Source organism: Notothenia rossii (assembly GCF_949606895.1).
Source record: "Notothenia rossii genome assembly, contig: scaffold_145, whole genome shotgun sequence".
Classification (NCBI taxonomy): Eukaryota; Metazoa; Chordata; class Actinopteri; order Perciformes; family Nototheniidae; genus Notothenia; species Notothenia rossii.
Window position 1 is genome coordinate 96,014 of NW_027640176.1, and position 25,086 is coordinate 121,099.

General features: G+C 42.1%; 2 protein-coding genes across 4 annotated transcripts in view; one reads left to right on the forward strand and one right to left on the reverse strand.

Annotated features, from left to right (window-relative positions):
• adcy7 (adenylate cyclase 7) overlaps window positions 1-1,771 on the forward strand; it is a 67,388-nt gene extending 65,617 nt beyond the window's left edge. For both annotated transcript variants that reach the window (XM_079695174.1, XM_079695175.1), the window contains one exon: window positions 798-1,771. In XM_079695174.1, the coding sequence (XP_079551300.1) occupies window positions 798-944 (147 nt within the window). In that variant the 3' untranslated portion in view covers window positions 945-1,771. The remainder of the gene's footprint in view (window positions 1-797) is intronic.
• On the reverse strand, window positions 1,760-18,378 carry brd7 (bromodomain containing 7). Of its 2 annotated transcripts, none has more exons than XM_079695179.1 (17): window positions 18,255-18,378; window positions 17,060-17,253; window positions 16,846-16,936; window positions 16,693-16,750; window positions 16,432-16,576; window positions 15,940-16,050; window positions 14,616-14,779; window positions 11,961-12,075; window positions 11,535-11,610; window positions 10,203-10,310; window positions 9,807-9,942; window positions 8,746-8,854; window positions 7,550-7,597; window positions 5,506-5,578; window positions 3,708-3,851; window positions 2,689-2,829; window positions 1,760-1,916 (listed from the first exon to the last, which is right to left on the reverse strand). In XM_079695179.1, the coding sequence occupies exons 1-17, from the start codon at window positions 18,301-18,303 to the stop codon at window positions 1,867-1,869; spliced, it is 1,812 nt and encodes a 603-aa protein (XP_079551305.1). In that variant the 5' UTR covers window positions 18,304-18,378; the 3' UTR covers window positions 1,760-1,866. The 2 variants fall into 2 exon arrangements, with proteins under 2 accessions (XP_079551305.1, XP_079551304.1); XM_079695178.1 differs by having other exon boundaries at window positions 8,746-8,857.
• Between the last annotated feature and the right edge of the window lie 6,708 nt (window positions 18,379-25,086).

Consider the following 25,086-nt stretch of genomic DNA (forward strand, 5'->3'; position numbering starts at 1 on the left):
TTGATTTCTTCACACCAAGCTGCTTACCTATTGCAGATTCAGTCTTCCCAGCCTGGTGCAGGTCTACAATTTAGTTTCTGGTGTCCTTTGACAGCTCTTTGGTCTTGGCCATAGTGGAGTTTGGAGTGTGACTGTTTGAGGTTGTGGACAGGTGTCTTTTATACTGATAACGAGTTCAAACAGGTTCCATTAATACAGTTAACAAGTGGAGGACAGAGGAGGCTCTTAAAGAAGAAGTTACAGGTCTGTGAGAGACAGAAATCTTGTTTGTTTGTAGGTGACCAAATACTTATTTTACACCATCATTTGCAAATAAATTCTTTAAAAATCAGACAATGTAATTTTCTGGATTTTTGTTCTCATTTTGTCTTTCATAGTTGAGGTATACCTAGGATGAAAATTACAGGCCTCTCATCTTTTTAAGTGGGAGAACTTGCACAATTGGTGGCTGACTAAATAATTTTTTGCCCCACTGTATCTGAGACCTACGCTATTGCCTAGAAATAGCATGATAGGTGACCTTTAACTTTGGGAACTACTTACATTACTTTCCTTCTTCTAACAGCGCTGCTCCCAACACGAAATCCTACCGTAACTAAACTGTAATGCTGCCAAAATAAAGACACAATTCATAATTACTTTGTGTATTATTTAGTAAGAGAAGTCACGTTTTGTTCGTTGTTGAAAACAGTTTGGTACTCCGGATGTAACATTTTAGCAACCAGACAGAATAAAACCTATGAACATGACTTGTTTTGTTTGTTTTCTAAGCTGCATCTTTGTGTTTGTTCTTCCAGTTGACGGAGGAAACGTCCGAGGTGCTGCACAAGCTGGGCTACTCGTGTGAGTGTCGGGGATTCATCAACGTGAAGGGCAAAGGGGAGCTGAAAACCTTCTTCGTGTGCACCGACATGAGCAAGCAGCAGGGCATGGGTCTGAGCTGAGGACACACACACACACCAGTTTACTGCTGCACGCCTCCACACACAGAAATACGAAAGGCCCCGGTGGACGTGAGAAACTGGAAAAACATTTTTGTACTCCGGAGCTGTTGAGCGGATCAGGATGTGTCTGTCATGGTGGAGCGAAAACGGACAATCGCCATCTTTTTTCTACGCACATTAACGTCCAGTGATCACTTTTGTACTTGTCCTCTTGTCTTTAACGTAGATGTTGTCGTACTAATGCCAAATAATACAGGTAAAGGACGTGAAGGCCTTTTAAAAAACAAAACAATGGATACTGTTTGGATCATAACTTCAATGGGTTTAAAGACGGATGCTCTGTTACTGTGTAATGAGCGTAACATATACATGTAAGCTGTTTCTAAAACAGAAACTGGCTGATTAAAATATTAAAATCAATTCTCTTGCTCATTTATTTGGGTTGTATTCACATCACGATAAAGTAGGACGCTTGAAAAATATCCTGAAGTGACTGTATCAAGACTTTAGCCCTTTATGTGACAGCTTTGAGATCTGCCAGAGAAACAAAGATATGTGCTGTGTGTGCATCGTCTGTTGAAGCGTTTGTTCTGCTGCACAGAGGACGCCTTACCCCCGCCTGCTGTGAATGTTTTTCTGCCTCCGGCTCAGACTATCACCTGAACTGATGTCCCTTTGTCCTGTGGCCTTATCGTCTGTAATCGTGGTTACATAATAATACTGATAATAATAATGTATTGGCCTTCATGTGAACAAATGTGACATTGACTTTTGTACAGTGACAGAATGTAATAAATGTTTTCCTAAGTCTGCAGTTTGATGCACAAGAGACGAGGTTTATTGAAGGAAATGCATACAAATATCACACAAAAAAGCACCTTTCGTACAAAAACTTAATAACTGTAAAAGTTGAAGCATTTCATTAAACAGCGATGATTGGAACTGAATCCGTCTCCATTGGTTCAGCCGTCACTGGAAACAGAAAAAGGTGAAATATATTAGAAGTTTGACTCTTGATGAAACATTATTTTAAATGTACTTCTTCTGCTATTTGAGAATTATTCAGAGTAGGTGTAGTATTCAGATCCTTTATTTAAGGTCAAGTACTAATACCACACTATAAAACAATTATCTGTTACAAGTAAATGTCCTGCATTTAAATGAATAAAAGTGATCCAGAATCATGTATTTGAAGTATAAATAGTACTAAATGCCCCCTTTGATTGTTATATATTGAACCATTAGATTATTTTTTTATGCATTCATTTAAATAGATCTGCTTTTTAACTATTTTGTGAAAGGGATGAATATTTGTATTATGGATGAATCTGCTGATTAATTATCCAATTAGTGGATTGATTGTTTGGTTGTAAAACAGGAAATATCGTTACAAGTGACACCTTTTTTGTCCATTCAAAAGATCACAATTCAAAATGCCTACAAAGTAAATGGACTTGTTGACTGTGTGTAGTTTAATAAAATAAAACATATTTTACAAGCTATTTCTATGTTTTGTAAGCAATGAAGGTCATTTGTTTAAAACTAGTGACTAAAGCCGCATGTAAAAATAACCATATCTCCATCTTCAAGTAGAAATGTTAAGTACATTTACCTCAACGTCATAACAGAGTAAATGCAATTATTCCACCACGGACGACCAGCACCATGTAGTTTACACTTTGATAAAAAACAAATATAATACAAGTGTCAAACAGCAGTGATTATGTCCAGAGAGGAGATGTACCTGTGGTGAGGTCGATGAAGGGCCCGGGGGGGTCCAGAGGGACGGAGATGCCCATGGCCCTCCGGATGCCGTACACACTGCTGACGTCACACGGAGCTACCTGACCCGTGAGCGCCGCCAGGTTCCCCGTCACCTTCTCCGCTGAGAGGAAAGAAAACATTATTTGTTTGGTGCAACAGGTAACAGTATAATAAGGAATGCTTATGGACACTACACTTGTTTAGGCCAAGTCACATTCATGTCATTAGATTTGATTTGATATACTTTATGATTTCAAATTGGGAAATTATTGGTTGATGTGACTTAATGAACTGTTTTGTTTTTGTGCAGTATCAGATGGATACTTTTAGCTTCATATCTTCTCCATATTTGAAGTATACACTTTGATTGTATGTTCAGATCACAAATTATAGTTAAATGGGACGTTTCTTTATTCTACGTCAAATCCAAAATGTTTTCTCTAGGGAGTGCAAACATTCAACAGTGACTAATCCTTTCCCACAAATACAATTAGGGAATCTTTAAAGAATACATCCCTAGGAATCAGGTCAATGTACTGATATGAATCCTACCACCTTCTAACTGTGACCTCTTTAGGTGGAGGTTGGAGGTCTACAGCAGGTGGAGACAGCCTGAGTGAGGGGACAGAGAGGGGGTCAATGGGACCCAAACCATGTTCTGAACAGAGAATATGAACTGCTATCATCTAATGGGAGATTCAATAAAGTCAGACTGAAGCATCCTTTGAAGCATCCTTTGAAGCATCCTTTGAAGCATCCTTTGTGCTCCAGTCAATCCTCACAGTAAACACAGAGCTGAATCCAGATCAAATGCACGCTGAAGGCTCTTTGTTTTCTCTCAGTGATCGTGCTGTTCTGCTCAATGTTTGTTTGTCATGTATTGTGTCTTGATATGTGTCCATGTTGATGTTACACATGAAGCTGCTGTGATGCAAGTCAAATGTCAGACTTGATCTGACCATTAAAGTGTTATCGTATCGTATTATCGCATGGTGTTACCCAGCTCCAGCTCCTTGGTGGTGGGGGCCAGCAGGCAGATCATGTTGGGCAGCTGCTTGGCGCTCAGACGCTCCCTCTGAGCTTCCTGTAAGTCACGCAGGAGCTTTGTAGTCTCGTCCAGTTTCTCCTGGAAGTGCCGGGCCTCTGAGGGAGAAAGGCGACACACAGTTAGTTAATACTTCCTCTGGGCTCCTCTGATTACCGTGTGGTGAATTCCCCCCCGTGCAACAAAACATCCATTATGTCCTAATCCTCAAATATCTCACGGATACATCAACATCTGAGAGGGCAGAGGGGGAGGATAGACTTTTGATGGGCTTTTAGGAAGATCTGAGAGGAGACATAATGGCTCAGATAACTGCTGCAGAGGAGTCTCAGTTTTGAACTGCCTCAATGGAAACACCATTTACAGAGTAATTATGAATCTGTGTGTGTGTGTGTGTGTGTGTGTGTGTGTGTGTGTGTGTGTGTGTGTGTGTGTGTGTGTGTGTGTGTGTGTGTGTGTGTGTGTGTGTGTGTGTGTGTGTGTGTGTGTGTGTGTGTGTGTGTGTGCAGTTGTATAGGTTTTCTGAGTCTGAACTGGAAAATGCTACGAGCAATTTGACATGTGCATATTAATTTCACATCTGGTTCCCACATGTATCCTCATCAACGTGGCAGGTTTAAACTCATATTCAAGCAAAAGATGATGAGAATATATGAATAGTTGAAGTCAAAGAACAATGGGAAACATTCTCTGAGTCTAATACCTGCTTTTCAAATGTGTTGCTGAAGTGAAGTCTAAACAATGAAAGCATGACTAAAGTCTCTCTTCTCTATTGTCTGTTGCAGCAGCAGCACACAATGAGCACATTCACGAGGACTGGGAACTGAAGATAAGGTTATTTATTTACACAGAGGCTCAAGGGGGAAACAATAATGAGTGTTTTAGCTAGACTAGCTTGATTGGATTGTTCAATTAAATCTGATGACTGAAAACAAGATTTGTGAAAGTTAATATAAGACTTACGTGCCCAAACTTTACAATGAGGTTCATTCAATGTGGTAAAAACTAACAAGGACATATGAGCAAGGAGTCTAACGGCGCATTTCCACTACAGCGCGGTTTAAGCGTGCCGTGCCCGTTTTTGGTTGCGTTTCCACGAGGGGTAGTTCCGGCTAACGGGTACTTTTTCACAGTTTTTCTGGCTCTCCAAAATCAAGGTTCTTTCCGGGCCAACAACCGGGCTGAGTATGCTAAACTAGAGAGAATCGCTGGCAACTACAACAAGATGAACATATGCGACCATGATTTAATTGTGTGGGGGGGGGGCAGCTGGCAGCTTCAATAGAGCGGCATGTTTAGGAGAATGTGTTTGGTTGGTTGTTAGAGGGACGAGGTGCGTCACGTGTTCATGTATCATTGGTGCTCGAGTTGACTGCCTGAACTCGCTCGCAGGCTTCGCCCCATTTGTCGGACTTGAAATAGACATGTGTAGCCCAACTTTAAAATGCATGGATGGATGTTACAATGGACATTTACAAAATGGAGAGGATAACATCATCTGTCAAACTATTTGTGTCACGACAAAGAAAGTGGACTGATTTACAAACGTATGATTTGACTGTGACGTCCTGATCACTCCCTAATGTTCGTATTGTTCGTAAATTTTTACTGTTTTTATTTTAACGCATTTGGGACAGACAAACTTGAGATGTATAATTACTGTGTCTTGAAAAAACACTGATTGTTTGTTGCCAAATGTCAATAAAAAATATATTACAACAAAAAAAGAAATAGCCATGTAAGTGTTTTTACCCCCAGAGAGCCGCTCAGCTGTGGGGAGCAGGAAGTCCAGCCGGCTGCAGTCGGGTGTTACGGGATCAGCTTCCTACGAGACATGACGAGGGAGGGGGGGGGGGGAGAGACATCATGTTTAGTCAGGTTAGGAAAATGCATTCCTCACTAGACAGCTGACGCTTCAAGGGCGACATCCAGGCCTTCTGAAGCCCCTTCAGTCACGCTGCTCCCTCACCCCGTTAGAATGAAACCTAACGAAAAGCTGCAGCAGCAGGCAGGGGACGAGAGGGAGCTGGAGGGGGGCCAAGAGCAGCAAACAGCCGGACAGAGGGGTTTCTGTACGGCTGACGGAGAGAGGGGGGGGGGGGGTTTCTGTACGGCTGACGGAGAGAGGGGGAGGGGGGTTTCTGTACGGCTGACGGAGAGAGGGGGGGGGGGGGGTTTCTGTACGGCTGACGGAGAGAGGGGGGGGGGTTTCTGTACGGCTGACGGAGAGAGGGGGGGGGGGTTTCTGTACGGCTGACGGAGAGAGGGGGGGGGGTTTCTGTACGGCTGACGGAGAAAGGGGGGGGGGGTTCTGTACGGCTGACGGAGAGAGGGGGGGGGTTTCTGTACGGCTGACGGAGAGAGGGGGGGGTTTCTGTACGGCTGACGGAGAGAGGGGGGGGGTTTCTGTACGGCTGAGGGAGAGAGAGAGGGGGGGGGGTTTCTGTACGGCTGACGGAGAGAGAGGGGGGGGGTTTCTGTACGGCTGACGGAGAGAGAGAGGGGGGGGGGTTTCTGTACGGCTGACGGAGAGAGAGGGGGGGGGTTTCTGTACGGCTGACGGAGAGAGTGGGGGGAGGGGGGTTTCTGTACGGCTGACGGAGAGAGAGGGGGGGGGGGATTTCTGTACGGCTGACGGAGAGAGGGGGGGGGGGGTTTCTGTACGGCTGACGGAGAGGGGGGGGGGGTTTCTGTACGGCTGACGGAGAGGGGGGGGGGATTTCTGTACGGCTGACGGAGAGAGGGGGGGGGGGGGTTTCTGTACGGCTGACGGAGAGGGGGGGGGGGTTTCTGTACGGCTGACGGAGAGAGAGAGGGGGGGGGGTTTCTGTACGGCTGACGGAGAGAGAGGGGGGGGGTTTCTGTACGGCTGACGGAGAGAGAGAGGGGGGGGGGTTTCTGTACGGCTGACGGAGAGAGTGGGGGGAGGGGGGTTTCTGTACGGCTGACGGAGAGAGAGGGGGGGGGGATTTCTGTACGGCTGACGGAGAGAGGGGGGGGGGGGGTTTCTGTACGGCTGACGGAGAGGGGGGGGGGGGTTCTGTACGGCTGACGGAGAGAGAGAGAGGGGGGGGGGGGGTTCTGTACGGCTGACGGAGGGGCTTGTGCTTAGGTTTCTTCAGCTGCTCTGAGGAGCGATTCAGCCGCGCAGCCAGCGGGCAGAGAAAGAAAACACGGCCTCTCTCTCCGGGTTCTCCGACAGCGAGCATCACGTTTCAAGGCTTTCATTGTCATGTGAGCAGAGCTACAGTGAAGATATATCAATGACAATCTTAGGTCACAGGCTCCTCCCACAGAGCAACGCGATACAACAGATCAAATAGTTCAAGTAAATAGAATAGAAACAGTGCAGAATAGTCTATAGTCTATATACAGTAATTGGAATATTGATAAGTTGCAAACAGATGTTTTGGATGTTCTTTCCAAAGTGCAGGTGTGTCTCAGTCTTATGGCCTGTGGGGAAACTGTCTCTGAGTCTGGGGGTTTCAGACCTCATGCTGCGGTAATGCCTGGGTTCCAGAGGGAAATGTTCTTTCCATGCATGCACAGATCGCCGCTAAAGGCCAGCCATGTTGACACAGCTGGTTGACGTAGCAACCGTCTGCAGAGGTCGTCTTTAATGACAAAACTAAATGAAGTTTCCACACGTGAGGCGAGAACACGCGCTGCAAGCTCTGCTCTCGAACATCCCGTCCAGCAGGGAGGGTTTTACGTTACACACAGATATCTCTCATTGTGAACTGGATGTCTTTTTCCATGTGCAGTGGGACACGCAGTACAGGAGGGGATATCTCACCTTCATGTCAACCGTGTTCTCTGGGGTCTTTGGTGTCTCCTCCACCTGCTGGACGGGCGGAAAACAAAACTTATTTAGTCATCGATTGTCTTAGATTTCTTTCCTTTGCTTTACATTTGGATGAGAGCTGCAACAATTCTATGTATTTCAATAATGGACTATTTTTAACCCTTAGAGGCAAGTGGGTCTTTTTGGACCCGGTGAGGTGGCTTTCTTGAAGTATCATTTTTTATCATTTCATATTCCAGCTATTCCTCAAAAAGCATGTTTTGGATATCATGCCATTCACATTTTAAATTTAAATTTTAAGAAATTGCAGTTTTTGTATTTCTACCCCAAACTTCCATAAGTGGGTCAAAAATGACCCGCATGCATTTCCTATGTGATCCTCTGGGAACCTTTGATTCTTATCAACTGTTGCTGTCAGGAATACATTCACTGTAGGACACACAGACTACATCACAAGTGACACCTCTCAGGAAGATTATTTTACACAGCAAGATCTGATACCTGTCAGTATAATAATAATAATAATAATAATAATAATAATAATAATAATAATACATTATATTTGTATAGGGCTTTTCAAGGACTCAAAATCGCTTTCCAATATAAGGGAAGGTTAGGGTGGGGGGTATAGGACTGTCAAACTTGATCAATCGGCATAGATGGGGGGGGGGGGGGGGGGCTATGAGTAGACAAGAGGAGAAGAGATGAGTTTTGAAAAGGGACTGGAATACTGTGAGGGTCTCAGAATAGAGGAGACATTTGCATCAATATGTTCAAAACGTTTTTTTCAAAATTATAAATAGAGAAAAATTAAATATAAAATATTTTTAGTGTGCGCCAAAATATAATACTGAATATTATACAATTCATTTTTCTAAACCAAAATGACAAAAATGGCATAAAAACACATTATTCATGCAATAGTGTCAGAAAATGCAGTTTTCAGGCCATCAATGAGGAAGATTAAATCATATTCAATTAAATATCTTCGGGTAAAGCCTTTCCAAAAGACAAAAGCATGGACTTTGGGAAACTGGGAAGGACATTTTAAAAATATTATCTGACATTTCATTCACCGACGATGCATCGATTGATCTAGCAAATAATTGGAAGATGAATAGAAATAATTTATACAAATATTTAGAGCCTTAATTTGGATCAGTTGAGATGTCAGAGCATGAGCTTACTTGATTCTCCTTCAGGGATTTTGAATGCTCTCCGTTGGTCAGCGCATCCAGAACATTGTCAGCCATTTTGTAAACGTACTCGTCTGATTTGGCCAGGAAGTCTTTCAAACTGCTAAAAACACACAGAGATAACATTTAATGCCATTGTTTTCAGCAAAAGTAGGTGGAAAAGAAAACGAGAATCACTTTGTTCGCCAACAATAATGAGAAGTCGATGTTGACACGGCTGACACTCGCAAAAACTGAACCTCCTGCACACTTTAAGAAAAACAGTCCAATACATAACAATAATAATGGCTTTTTAAAAGAAGAAAAATAATGGATTGTTGAACACTAATATCTGGAGGGTAATAATCCTGGAATGTGTCTGGTGACGTTCAGTAGCCGCTTTCACACCAAGTACTTTAGTACTTAGTTCCCAGCACTTAGTTCCCCCATGGGACTAAAGAGCAGATCGCGTTCACACCGGAAATAAGTTCCTGAGGGAAGATTACGCAAATGAAGCCGCTGACGTCACTTCTTCTTCTTCTGCTTTGGGTTTACTGGCAGGCCGCAAACCACTTCACGGCGCATACTACCACCCGAAGTCCCCGGCCAGAAGTCCCCGGAGTTGGGGACTGGCTTCAGTAAAAGCTGCTGGGACTCCCAGCAGCTTCTACTGAAGCCTTCCGAGTAAATCGCCAGAACGCCGACACCTCCTCATCTCCACCATGTTTTTTTTTGTGTTGCCATATGTTCTTCTCTCCGTTGGTTCGCGGGGCTAATGCTAATACCAGCAAATACAATGGCGGCTTCACAAAACTTTTCTGAGTTTTACGGGGCGTGGTTTGCAATTCGCCCAGCCAATCAGAAATTCGAACTTTTTTCTCCCCAGGAAAGTCCCACCTCTCTAGCAGGGACTGAAAAGGGGGTAAAAGTTCTCATGAACTAAGTTCTCTTTTTGGTGTGAACGCAAAATCCCAGGAACTATCGGAACTAAAAGGGAAAAGTACTCCGGTGTGAAAGCGCCTATTGAGAGTGCCACAGAGCTTCAGATTGTTTCGGGGTCTTGCTGCACGTACCTGTCTGGACCCTGAGGGCCGGCCTCCTCTCCGAACAGCGAGCAGATCAGGTCCGAGTCGTCTTTGCTGATGTTGGAGAAGCTGGAGTCGTAGGTCGGAGCGTAGGAGGTGTACGGCCCGTAGTTGACGTAGGACACTGTGGAGAGAGTTTGATATAAGCAGATTAATATGGGTCAGAGGAGAGGGGTCTGATATTAAGTATCTGAATATAGGTATTTCTTTACTGAAGGTCTGTAAATATTGTTTTGAAACTTTTAATCTTTAAGTAATTCTGTAAGTCCTGAGGATTTACTGTCAAAATGCTGCTGTGTCAAAATAATGTCCCACTTGGCATAAGTAAAGTATCTATCTATCTGATATTAGAGATGTGCAGGAACAGCACGAGTGATGAATGACCTGGAGTGATCCGGTTCCTCTTGTCCTCCCTGAAGCCCTGCAGGGAGTTCATGCCGCTCTGCAGCCGGTTGGACATCATGCCCAGCTTCACAGGACAGAACCCAACATCTGGAACAACAGGAAGAAACACAATATTTAGCTAACTCTTATTCATTAATCCAAGATCTGCACGCTTAATATTTAGCAGATTAATGGCACATCACACATTCAAACACAAACATTTACAAAGTCTAAACTCTGAAGTGAGCAGATTAATAATTTAGATTGTATGGATGTTTATGAAGTGACCCTATAGTTTTAAACATTACTGGTTACGCTCTACGAACAATAAGTACTTGTTTTTATTTAAAATATCGCAAAACGTTAGAAACATATTCCAGTATTTTGATGAATTTGTATTTATTTTTTTATAAGATATTTAAAAACCATGTATTTAGTAATGAAAAAAAGGTAACGATAAAGGACCAAGCAGATAAGGAGTATCAATATCAATACAATCCTAACAATACCCATCCCTACAATTAACCACCTGGAAAAATAGAGAAAAGGTTAATCACAAGTAACTTTGTTCAAGGAGATGTCTTGAATTCACAGCGGTCCTCCAAAATCCAAAGATATACATTTACAATCATCAGAGGGGAAAATCAGCAAATACTCGCACATCAAAAGCTTTAAGTCACATGTGTCAAACTCAAGGCCCGGGGGCCAAATCAGGCCCTTGGTGGATTTAATTTCGGCCCGCAGGATAATTTCTAATTCCTATTAGATCTGGCCCGCCGGTATATTGCACACACACCTTCACTCCATCCTGAGGGTCTCCTCAGCTCAGAGCCTGACCCCAAACATTGATGAACTTGCACCCAAGATGAGATGCCAAGTATCTGAACTAGCATCACAGAGGAGCACACTGAGTTTAATGGATGTTTCCTTCTGCACTTTCTTTCTTGAGACAACAGGGCATGTTTGGTTTCTCTTTGAGGGGAATAGTTTTTTTGAAGCTGTTGTTGGCCTGTGGAAAAATGTTTTCATAAGAAATGACTCTGGAGAAGCTGCAGATAGAGCCATAAGAAATGAATGAACTGATTATTTAATGTTTAATGTTGTTTTTATAGGAAATAATTTAAGCTTAGTTAGTTCCAAGTTTAATATGTGCAATAAGTTCATTTCAATAAGTTCTGCAATAAACAATGAACCAGTCCGGCCCTCGACGAGTACCCATTTTTTTTTTGGCCCACTGTCTATTTGAGTCAGACCCCCCTGCTTTAAGTTATTGCTTTAAAGGAGTTTTATGGAAGTGCATTTGAGCTGTGTTCTGGTTTCAGGTAGACCTACCTCCTGCTGCCAGATCAGCTGGGTTGAGGACTGCCAGAGTGGTCGAGCCGTCCGTCTTCCGCCTCGCAAACTCCAACTACACAACAAATCAAATACAGGACTCAATGGCACATCAACACCTACACTAATCACTTTTCAGAATAAGAAATGGCTCCGTTATTGTTGAACATTTGGGATGGACGTTGAGGCATTTAATCCCTGTCACTAATTGACCACCATGATAAATAAAGTATGCTCATTATGTCTAACAAGCTTAAATCCATGTTAGGCTAATAGAAAAGAACAAGTATTATCTCAACCGAGGGCTTTAAAATAACCTACTATTCTTATTTCTCATATCCTTTATTTGACAAAGGACTCATGTTATTTGGAATAATGAATATTGGTCAATTTGAGACCACAAAGGACATTAAAGCTCTTCCTCACATCGCTCTGCAGCACTCGGCTGGACAGCTTTCCTCCAGACTCTGTGATGACTTTGCGGATTTCCTCCAGTTCTTTCTCTGCCTTTGCCGCTTCGTCCTTGGAGTCCTTTTCCTTTCTGCAAATGAAACAAAAATACAAATTCTAAGAGACGACACTTGAATGAAAATATTTATTAGGACTGTCAGTAGATTCAAATATTCAATCGCACATTTTTAATCTGTTCTAAATGTACCTTAGAGGAACATTTTTCAAGTTTGTAATACTCTTATCAACATATGAGTGGACAAATATGCTTTATGCAAATGTTTGCTTATTATCATTTCATCAATGACAAATATTCTCCTGAATATTATATATATAGAAATGTATTCATTGGGATAAACCCCTTGCTTTCAAGAGGGTCCCAACAATAGCAACAACTTACAGACATAAGCAAAAAATAAAACATGACACACAAGAAAAACAACACACACACACACACACACACACACACACACACACACACACACACACACACACACACACACACACACACACACACACACACACACACACACACACACACACACACACACACACACACACACACACACACACACACACACACACACACACACACACACACACACACACACACACACACACACACACACACACACACACACAGCCTGAGACTGAAGTTCCCACTGAGGGTCAAAACAATGCGCCGGGATGCGCAGTCGACGCGTTGGATCCGAATGCGATCCGAATGATCTAACCCCTGCGAGCGAGCGGCAGGAGCCGGGCTGTCAGCATCAGCTGTGTGCTTGGCTTGCTGTTTAAAACACCTTTTCTTGTATCCATATATCTCTCGCTAGAATCTCCCACCATCCAACCAACAACAACGTCAAGCCTTTGGGCTCTGAAACCACGGGGCGGCCGAGGACAAATACACAAGCCTTAATCGCACGTTAAAATAATTAGTGGCGTTAAAAAATGTTTGCGTTAACGTGTTATTAACGTGTTATTAACGTGTTATTAACGTGTTAACTTGACAGCCCTAATATTTATATTTTGTGGCGAAGTATTAAAAGCATGCACGCTGCAGCAACATTTCTGCAGGGAGGAAACCTGTGTGTTTCTTTTCGTTAAACCCTGACATCTTGCTTTCCTTCACCAGATAACTGAGTGCTTTGTTGATCTCATTATCTTTTGTTGTAAAACAGAAAGAAGATGAAGGAGAAGGCTCCTCGGATGTTCCTCTGACAGTGAGTCATAATCAACATAGCTCTAGCCGTCTTCAGGTGCCGTTACATCACTCGGAAACAACAAGACACCCGCTTTGAAAAGACGTCCAGCCTTGAGAGAAAACAAGACCGGGCACGCTGCGAGGCGTTCTTCACATTCTCAGCTTCACAGCGGGGAAAAGGGTTAACCTTAGTGTCAGAGGACAACACGCTCAGCAAAACCCAAACTGTGTGGGAAACCAGCTTCATCGTTTCATTATGGTTACCTCAGTCGTACCTGTGTTCACTTGTGACTCGACAATTAAATGTATTTACTTCACTTTTTCTTTTTGAATCGGATAGTCGCAATCAAGCTGGAAACTGTAGTTTTGTTTCATGTCAGAGAGCTTTCAGCAAATTCATGATTGATCTCTAACTCACACTGACTTTAAGATAACATGACATATCAAAATTCTAGGGGGAAGTCAATCGATAGTCATAATTGTTACTTCGGTTATGGGCGTTGAAATCTGGGAACTCCTAGTGTAAGAGCAGATCATCTGAAGTGGCATATGACTGTGCTTATTGGGTAACATCTGATTTTGTGTTAAACTGAATTCTGGGGACGACCGTTTTTTATTTGTTCCAGAATATAGCAATAGCGTTGCAGGTCACTTAAACAAAGCAGGCTGCAATGTAATCCAAGGGGGAGGCGTGTGGCGCAGTGGGTTAGTGCGCTGATCTTCGAATCAGTTCAAACCCCACTGCAGTCAGCATGTCGTTGTGTCCCTGAGACACTTCACCCCACATTGCTCCAGTGGGGATTGCCCACAGTACTGAGTATGTAAGTGGCTTTGGATAAAAGCGTCTAACAAGTAATGTAATCTTTTCAAGCAATGGAGCAACATCAACGTACATCCATTGGAAAAAGCTTGTTGTTGCCACTGATGAAAAACACATTCAAAGCGTCAGACAGCTTTATGGAAAAGATCCTTAGCTGGCATTCAATGTTTGTTTTTACCCTTCAGTCTCTTTTTCATTGATATAGTGTGGAGATCATGATGAGTGTTTGGTGTGTGGGAGAACAGAAGTTTGGTGTTTATCTAAACCATTTTCAGTGTCATGGCAGAATTTGAACATGTGGGACGACAGAGTAAAACAGAGCAGATCAAGCTGGATGTAAAGAAAGATCTATTATTTCTCTGTTCACTTTTTAAATAAAGATCGAAGCATGTCCCAGGTAAAAGAAAAAAGGACTTCTTATTCAAATTCAACATAAACAACGCAAATGTGCCCATAAGAATAACATGCCGCCTGCTTTACAGCCTAAGCAATATCACCCAATACTGAAGCACTTTTAAAATGTTGTTGATCCAAAACACATCCATGTAGGAAAACCCTAAAGTACCCTTTCAGGAAACATGCATGTAAAGTAAGCGGGTTAAAGCACCTGGGGGTCAGGGGTCTCTGGCTGGTGTTGGTGCTCGAGGCTCCCTCTCTGTTCTGGTCCATGTTGGCTCCCCCCACCTGCTCCTTGGTGGTGCCCGGCTTTTCATCAGAAGGGTCGAGGCCGGACATGAACGTTATGCTCTGCTTCAGACTCTCCAGTCTTTCCTGTTCAAAGGAAAAGAAAATGTGTTTTCTTTTTACTTAGGAAAACTTCCCAGGAAGGAAAAGAGAATAATTCAAGGACTTGCCTGATAAACCTGTTGGTACTAGTACCAGCACCAATACTACTACCACCATATGTTGAATTTAAATGTATCTCACTAGTTAACTAGTAAAGGGCAAAAGAGGCGTCAACTAGTGAACCTTTTGCCTTTACTAGTTAACTAGTGCAGACAAATGTATGCCACTAGTTAACTAGTTCTGCTTCTTTTTTGTAACTAGTTAACATGTCAGAGCTTTTGCAGTGCACTAGTTAACTTGTAAGACTTTTAGGGTCACTAGTACGGTCAGAGGGTCACTAGTTCTTCAGAAAGCTTACAAGTTGGGACTTTGGTTCTACAAGTGCTGCTCCTGGCATAACTAGTAAGGCTTATGTGGTAACTAGTTGGACAAAAGTGCCACTAGTTGCTGAAAAAGAGCGACTAGTGTAATGTTTTATTTAACTAGTAAAGCAGGGTGCCAAACTAGTTTGACCATATATCTAACAAGTGAAATCAAAGAGCCAACTGTAGGCTGCTGCCGTCTGATATCAAGGATATGGAATAAATACTCAAATGGCTTGCCATACCACTAATACCACTACTACCACCACCACCACCACTACTACTACTACCACTACTAGTACTACTACTACTACTCTGAGGATATTTGCTGCCCCCATCTGTTGCAGTATATTAAAAGCAAAGTCATTTAACTTTTTTTCAGTGCATCATTTGAAGTTTAAGGAAATAACAACACTGTTACGCTATGTTAAACTAGTATAGATATGAAATAGTAAAAGATAATGGGAACATTTAGAAATGTACAGTTAATAGCATCTAGAAGATGGAAATATTTTCTTTTTCAAAGGTCTTTCTATCGTTCCTGTTACTCGTTTGGTTTCACAGTATGTAAAGCTAACCAGTTTCACAATACACATTCCTACATGTGCTAAAGACTACATACTATCCTACAGACATATATTACAGGGATACAGAAAGAAAACAACTAGACAGCTTGACTCCAATGTCTCAGTGAATACTGACATGAATCACCGACCGAGGACAAAAGAGATGTCAGGGTTCATGTTTTAATCATAATAAAATAAAAAGGACAAAGTTTCCTACCTGGCTCAAGATCTTCATCCCAGAGTGCAACAGTTTCCGAGCTGCTCTGTGGAAAATGGTCTCTGGTTTGTTGTAAATCATGGCGTTTTCACACATAATCTTGAAATCCACCTGCACAACAAATCAAAAACATGACAAGGAGACAGCTTTTGTGAGTTCATTTAATCCATGTATTGTTGGGAATTTTGTATTTCTTATTCATTGTATTTCATGTTTACTCTGTGTGCATGTGCTCTCATTTTGACCTTCATCAACATAAGCAACATCTACTTGGTGGCAGATATTTTTACAAAGCTTTATATGAACACATTTCAATCCATTTAATAATGCCCACCTCATGGTGTGTGTGTGTGTGTGTGTGTGTGTGTGTGTGTGTGTGTGTGTGTGTGTGTGTGTGTGTGTGTGTGTGTGTGTGTGTGTGTGTGTGTGTGTGTGTGTGTGTATATATAATTAGCATGCAATGATACAACAGTGTGCAATAAAGACAGATACCTTGATTTCATCCAACGACTGATAGTACTCCTTCTTTACTTTTTCCTTTATTGTACTGAAGTCCATCGGCCGTTTGATAATTACAGAGTAGCCAGGAGCGACGAGGTCCGTCACCGGAAACGAGAAGAATGCACTGGGATCTTTCCTACAGAGAAAAAACACAAACATACATTATTTATTTCCTGGAAGTGGGGGCTAATGACTCGTAAAATAATCACAAGCACACAATAATCTCATATTGACCAATGATCAATGCTGTACCTTTGGAGCTGCCTGATGAGCTGGTTCAAAGCTTCCTGAAGAGGAGTTTGTTCCTTTTCTACAAGGGAGAATAGTAATAATGATTCATGGAAAGTTTATCAGAAGAAAAAAAATCGTTGACCTAAACTGCAAACAAGAGAAAATGAGAGATACCTTCTTCCAGTTTATCCAGCTCTGAACGTATAGGAGTTCTGCTCCGTTCATCGTCTCCATCTGTTTCCTGTCCTTTCTTCTTCTTTGTCATCTAATATTGTCAAAACATACATTGAATCAAACATGCGTACAATCCATAACAACTCCTTTAAGAGGCGTAACACCATATACTGTCCCATCTAGATGAGGGGCTTATGATCTTTGGAGGCCTTACCTTCTTCTTTACTTTGGTGTCCTCTGGTGAGCCAAAGCTCTTATCTTTATCCTTCTTCTTTTTCTTCTTCTTGTCTTTAGGTTTTTCAAAGTCAGACGCCGGGTCGTCATAAAAAGTGTCCCGACTCGAGCTACCCGTCGTCACTTCGTTCCCAGAGACTTTCAACACCAGCTTCAGCGGTCTCTCTCCATACTCTGCAGATAAAGTCAACAACACAAGATCTCAGACTGACAGAATCAGTAAAAATGTTTTAATCATTCATCAGCTGAACTTTAAAGACAAATGCGTTTATGCAAGGACATCAAATCGTTTCCAACGTGTCATTCATTTGTCCATTTATCCTCTGCAGGCTGGCAGGTCAAAGAGCAACAGAACGTTTTATCCCACATGATATAAGACTGTTGAGCCCTGTGCCTTCACAAACCATTCTACTGTTTGCATTTCACATATTTACTTATCACTACAATAAGCAGTATTTTATTCTTATACGTATGTATTACATTTAACATTCTGTTTTCAACTCATGTTATTCTATTCTAAATCGAAATAGTTTACTTTGCACTTGTATTAACCTGCACAATGGTCACTTGCAACATTCTCTTGCATTATTTTCTTTTTTATGTATTTTATATATGTATGTTGCATGGTTGAAGGAGCCTGGGATTTAGGATTTTCGTTACCATAACTACACTATAGCTACTGTGCATATGATGATAAAACCTATAAATCGTGTCTTAATTATCCCAATGCAGTCTAGAAATGTAAAGCCCACGGAACTCTGTTTTGAAATTGACTTAATAAATACTGATAATATTATCATCCTTGCTTAATTAACATCAGAAAAGCATCATAGAGCTAACTGTAGTTATCTGTTGACAGCTAAGAGATGCTAGGAACAATAGCCGCTAACAGCTAGCTTCCTTAGCAGACATTATAGTGACGCTTGAGCTACAGCTCACTTTATTTTGTAATCTTAAATCACCTGCTTTGTATTTATACTCAAAGTGTTGCACATTGAAGACACGTGGTAAGTAAACATGTAAATAAGCCTGGTAGCATGCTAGTTAATCAGCTAGCTTAGTGCTAGTGAGCGAGCTAACAAGCTCGGAATTAGTACATCCAGTTGATGTATTTAGAAACAAATCAAGAGATGGTAAAAGCAGTCAAATGTTAAAAAGATGTGTGAATTACTTACCTTCATATCCGTGTTTCTCGGACTTGTGCTTTTTGTGCTTCTTGCCCATTGTTTGTATTATGATCACCGGCTGCTTCGCTCTGTGGTGGCGGAAGTTGTGCAGATCGATGCAGGTCGGCAGCGCCCCCTGCCGGTGAGGAGGGGGGAAACCACCTACCGTCGGTAGGGGGCGCTGTAAGCTCAGTATTAAACTTCAAGGACAAAGCCCTGCAACACTTTTCCCTCCAGATTTAACAGTCACTCAGTCTGCATTATGAATCATCAACATATGGAAATATGCAAAGATATGCAAAGATTGGACACTGAATTGAACATATTTGTAACAACGTCCTGCTGGTATTTCATGCAGTTTTCAATCATAGATGGTTGTTGAAGAAGTATTCAGACAATGCAAACATAATCTGCTAAAAGTACAAATCCTACATTATTAGCATCAGAATATACTTAAAGTACTCATTCTGCATATTAGCTAATTTCAGAGTAATGTATGTTTTATGTTTTGATTATAATTATTGATGTATTAGACTTGAGTGTCTTAAACGCTGGTTTCAAGTCTTCTTTAGTACGACATGTGGTTCATTTTGTGAATTATGGTCCCATTTAGAGTTTAGTAGATTTAAGTTTAGTTTTCAGTTCATGAAAGTCAAGTAAATCAGTATTCAGTTGCACATTGTGCCACCCTTTCTTATCACTCATGAAAAAGATGGCAAAAGCCACTTGCCAAACTCGACGCTACACAGCGCTAGGCGGTACAATGAAGGCCTGGTGGCTCCATCCACCTCCTTTGGTCAATGGTTGGACTGGAATCAAATATGGGATTAAGGCTTGTGTAAATAAACCAGAATACAAGAGGAGACAGATGAAACTTGCTTATGGTTGGGCTCCATAGGACACCATAGCCCCAAGCCTAATTACCATCGTGGGCATGGATGTGGACATTGTGGACAGCTACAAGTTCCTGGGTGTCCACATAGACAATAAACTGGACTGGAGTAAAAACACTGACGCCCTATATAAGAAAGGCCAGAGTCGCCTGTATTTCCTCAGGAGACTCAGGTCCTTTAACGTCTGCAGCATTATGTTGCAGATGTTTTATGACTCGGTGGTCTCCAGTGTGATCTTCTTTACTGTAGTGTGTTAGGGCAGCGGGGTGAAGACAGCTGATGCCAACAGACTCAACAAGCTCATCAGGAGAGTAGGCTCTGTCCTGGGAGTGGATCAGGAATCGTTGGCAGTGGTGTCGGAGGGGAGAATGCTGAGGAAACTTCTCAGAATTCTGGACAACGGGTCTCACCCCCTGCATGCCACACTGGTTTCCTACCGGAGCACTTTCAGCCACAGACTGATATCACCGATAACTACCACACAGCGCCACAGGAGGTCTTTCCTCCCAGTGGCAATCAAACTCTTTAACTCTTCACCCCTAAGTAAAGGGCACTGAGAACTTCCACACCAATACTATGTGCAATATACATATCAATATAATTAACATCATTGCAATACACTCGCTGCTATATATATAACTATGTGCAATATTAAATTATTATTATTATTATTATTATTAATAATGCTATGATAACGTGCAATTACGTAACTGCCACTACGTTTAATTTTTTGCACTTCTAACTACTAAATACTGCTAATAATCATTGCATTGATTGTGTGACCATCTATGTTTCTACGTTTCTATGTTTCATGTAAATGGACTGTAAATGGACTGTACTTATATAGCGCTTTATCCAGTCTTTAAGACCCCTCAAAGCGCTTTACATACTACATGTCATTCACCCATTCACACCCATTCATACAGAGCAGTGTACCTTACTCTATAGGACCTAACATTCACACACATTCACACACCGTTGGCCATGCCATCGGGAGCAACTCAGGGTTAAGTATCTTGCCCAAGGATACATCGACATGTTGACTGCATGGGCTGGGATCGAACCCACAACCTTCTGGTTGAAAGACGACCACACTCCCTCACAGCCACAGTCGCCCATGTTGTCTGTGGATGTTTAATTACTCTTTTTGCTGCACTTTTAGTGTACAGTTTTGCTGCTGTGTTTATTGTGTTTTGTTACTCTGGCACAACAATTTCCTTCGGGATGAATAAAGTCTTATCTTAACTTATCTTATCATACAGAGCTGTTATGCTCTGTTAAATCGGCACATATTGTACCGTCTGATGAATGAAAGATGTTTTATTCATGGAGATAGTGTGCATTCTTCGAAGCACATTCCAGGTTTTATGAAGAAGGTTCAGGATGGGGGCTGAAAGTATTAAAAGAATGAAGATTGACTAAAACCACAATTTCACTGCCTTCAGATGAAGAGGTGATTCTGACACCCTGTTGATGTTTGAGACTCCTATCCGAGCAAACCCATCCCCAACAAATGACCTCCTGTTACTGTATGTGTCAAGAAACACGAGCTCCATCGTACAATCTCTGCATACCTGTTTGATGACTAGCTTATGGAGAAAGCTTTAATTACGAGGAATGAAGAGTCTTGACTCTACACATCTTTATGCAAACAAATAGAACAAACAAAGAAAGGCAAAATTAGAAATATATTGACTGATTTATTATGTTTAATGGATTCTTTCACACATCCAACAAATATGGAACATCTTTGGAAACATGTTTCACTCTTTATTCTCCTTTTTGCTCCACTTTGGGGCTCTACCAACTCCAGAAAAACTACAGCTGTTTGGTAACTTTGTCTGTCTGACGTTTGATGCTGGCTTATCAGAAAAGGATTCTGATCTTGCAATACTTTTTGAGAAGGATCATTTTCTACATCTGAGACTCCCCTCAGACAAAGCTTGGAAAAACCAACTATTTAATAGCTACATTTTGTAGTAATTCCTCCATCATAATTTCATCATATACATGAAAAAAGTCCGTCATACAAGGCACTTATGAGTTTGTGACTCTGAGAAAGTGGTAAAAAAAACAGTAAAGCTCCCCGAAACTACTGTGTCTCTTAACTCCCCTTTTTAACTGAATCACACATCTTCATCTCCATGTGAACTTCGACAATTAAAGTACCAACTAATGTAATATTTATGTTTACTTCCATCCCCTGAAGCTGTGTTGAACCAACCTGGGGCGGCCCGCTGTCCACTTTGAAAAACGTTGTAGTCTTTTGTAGAACAATTAGTAACATAATTGGAGTAGGTGAAGTGGTGTATTTATTATTACCACTTGATGGCGCCAAAGTAAAACCTTTTTAAATCCTACACATTACTTTAAACTGAGTGACTTCAGTGTCCAAGGAGGAACAAATCCCCTCAAGTCAAGCATACCTTTACACACTAATCATCTTGAAAACCTTGTCTAGAAGGAGTGAACAAGCCTCATTACAGGCAAGTTATGGTAGTGACCATTGCAGCGGTCAAAAGCTCAGTTAAATGTCCTGATGGGCTGCCTGGTACCGATAAAGGAGGGATGTGTTGGCGGGATATACATGAGCCCTGTTCAGGCCCACTGCAGCCCCAGAGAGGCTGTGGCATCCATCTGCTTAAACCCAGCTGTGGAACAGCACACGCGTTGGAAGTCCACGGATTAAAAGGAGATCAGTTACACCAAACAGGGCTAAATGGCAGATGTTGTGAATTTCATTATCCTCTGTCACAACAGAGAGGCTAAAGGGACCCAGAGACTGATTCCACATGAAAGCTGCATCCCAGCAGATCCATGGGAAACCGCTTCCCACTCTGCGGAGGGCATGGAGCTCGGATGTTTGGTCTCACCACACACACACAACAAAAATACAAACAGGCATACAAGGTCAGGCTTTGAAAAGTGTATCTGTCTTGCACATGGTTCGACTGAACCGAAATTGGAGATTACATGTGAGCCTGAGCCACAGGACATCTTCTAAAGGGGAAAAAAACGAACTTTTTCCAAGTTTGTTCTCACACATTTAGGTATCTGGAGATCCTTCCAACCCACCAAACCATTTCGGTTTTTGTGGGTCAGAAAACATGAATTTCAACAAACCATTCAGATTTGGCTCCACTTGCTATGTCACATGGCACTGGCTGAATCATACGGCCCCTCATCTGAGTCAGTGGTTCCCAACCTGGGGTACAGGTAACCCTAAGACGAGTCAGCTCAAGTCTTTCATTAAAAGCTCTAGTTTTAACAAAAGAGGTTGAAACCCCTAAAAGTGAGTCTTCAAATTATTTATTTTCGCTGACAATAAGTGTAAATGTCAAGTTTAAATGCATTAGTATCAAGGGTGAGTTATACAAGTGGTTTTCAAGGAGCAGTTGGGTTAAATACGGTTACCAGGGGTTTAACACAGGGAAAGTGGATGAATCCAATGTAGGTGAATCATCACAGATAAGTGAGGGGGTTCTTATAGAACGGTGACCAGCTAAAGGGACAGCACACGAGACAACAAAGGTTGGGAACCACTGGTCTAAGATCTCCACCCATGACTTGAGGACTATCGTTGAAGGTGCACCGTATACTATATATTTTCAAAGGAGTCTGGGCTTTTAAGGGATTGAGGCTTAAAAAGACAGGCGGTGTCAGACAGAGGTCGGCTTTGAAGCTCACTTTTACAAACCAGTGACTTGTCTAACATCCTCACCCCCTCATCTTCTTCTTATTTTGCAATCAAAGTTTATTACAAATAACGTTCAATCAGTTCTTAAACTCAAACATGTCTTCTGTTCCACATATGGGGCGAAGCCTGCGAGCTAGTTCAGACAGTCAACTCGAGCACCAATTATACATTAACACGTGACGCACCTCGTCCCTCTTACAACCAACCAAACACATTCTCCTAAACATGCCGCTCTATTTAAGCTGCCAGGTCTTCCTGCCTCTGCCTCGCTATGCTGCTGCTGCCACTGCTGTGTTCACTTGCTATTGCTGCATTCATGTTCCTGCTGCTGTGTTTCATGTTGCTGCTGCTCGCCGGCCCCCCCACCACCACCCCAGCTTCCACCTGTAGGCTCGGGGGATAGTTATCTAATCATCACTCAATGGTCTTTGTAAATCTGTGGAGTGATGAGGCCCGAGCCTAGATGCCAAACTGAAACTATGCTGCTTCTAATAAACATATTAAGAAACACGTGAGTTGTCTGACTGAACAATATTTGTAATTGTTTTATTGACATTTGCACTGTTTCTCACACAGATTTTAAAGCTCTATCACTGTACGTCACTTTGGGTAATTCAAACGTAAAGCTTGGGACAAATGCAAATTGATAACTTCGCTCCTTATGGATACATATAAGAATATAGCGTGAAGTTTGGTCATAGAAGTATATTCTTTTTACTAGTAGTTGTCAGAGCGCTGTTCAGATATGACAGATGAAATGTTTGGGGTCATTACAACTGTCAACGCAGAACGGTTTTGAAGACGTAACCAGCCGTCACAAGTAAGTCAGACAGAAACATCAAAGAGGAGAAGCCAATCATTCTGCCTCAGTGTTTTTCTCCCGCCTGCCACACTGTCATGGCAACATCTTTGAGCATCAATCACTCATCCCCGTCAAAGCGTTGTGTGTATGCATGGCAAAACTATTTTTATCTGCAACCAAAATACTTTGAATTTTTGGCTTTGATTATCAATCTTTACAGCTTGCCACTGTCTGTCTTCCTGAAGTTGCAGTCCTGTTGTCCTCTGACGTCCCACCAGGTCTGTGGAGGAAAGTCTTGGCATTTGCACAACTCTTTTAATTAAAAGAAGGACAGAAAATACTAGCCATGTTAACGCCAGTGGAGATTGTTGTTTTGGGGATTGTATGGACAAAGACAGGGACCATTATGCTGTAAAAAGTTTCTGTTTTCCAAAGTGTGTTGGAAACCGAGCCAACAGGATGCATTAAAGTTACTGAATGTATTCGTATTGTATTACATTTTTTTCGATGCTGGTTGACGGTTTTAGAGCCTCTATATATTTAGGCATTTTGGCCTTTGCCGTCTTGGTATTTTGACCATTAACTCGTGAAGGGAATATTTACTCAGGGGACAAATCAAGTGAAAAGTAGATATTTTTTCTGAGAGACTTCTGACTTCTTGTTGCAAACACTGTATTTCAAAGAAGGCAGGTTCAGTCACTTCTGCATTTTCTACAATTTTCAGATCTGGAGGTTTCTGCATTACCCATTTTTACGTCATATTGAATTTCATGTAAGTGTGTGATTTGGAACAGGGCCACAGCCTCCTCTGATCTATTACTGTAATCTATATTTCATTGGGCTTGCTTAATGTTTTTGTAGTATAAGGTCACCCTCTGCTTTATGGTACCTAATATATAATTCTGTTTAAAAAAAACTCCATTATAATGGAGGGTTGTTTAAGGAGGCTGGTCTGATGTGTGGCTCTACGGGGGCTGCTTGTTGGGAGTTGTCTGTGTGTATTTTCATGGAGCACACACACATCAAAAATCCTCACATGCATCATAAATGTGCAAGTTTGTGTTTGTGTGACAGCCAGGCAAAGGCTGATTAATGTCGATCTGAGCCTCTGAAGACAGTGGTCCTGTGGTGGGAAAAATTCACAGGGGAGCCGTGTTAAAAGCCTTCGAGCTTAGTGACGATCCTCCGTCAGATCCTTGGCCGTTTGAAAAGTTCATATAAACTGAAAGACAGCCACTGGGAAATGGTTTTCGGAAACTCAATGAGAGTTTATCATCTCAACACAGGGAGAGCCACCGTTTGAGGTGCAAACGTGGTGCCTGTTATCTCTCTCTCCTTCAGAGGTTTATCAGGGACCCCTCCTTCCCCCTCAACAGCAACCTGGGTCCTTATAAACAAGGTATCTCAGCTGTCATCCTTCTTAGCCTATAGCCCCAACTCCTGTTTGAG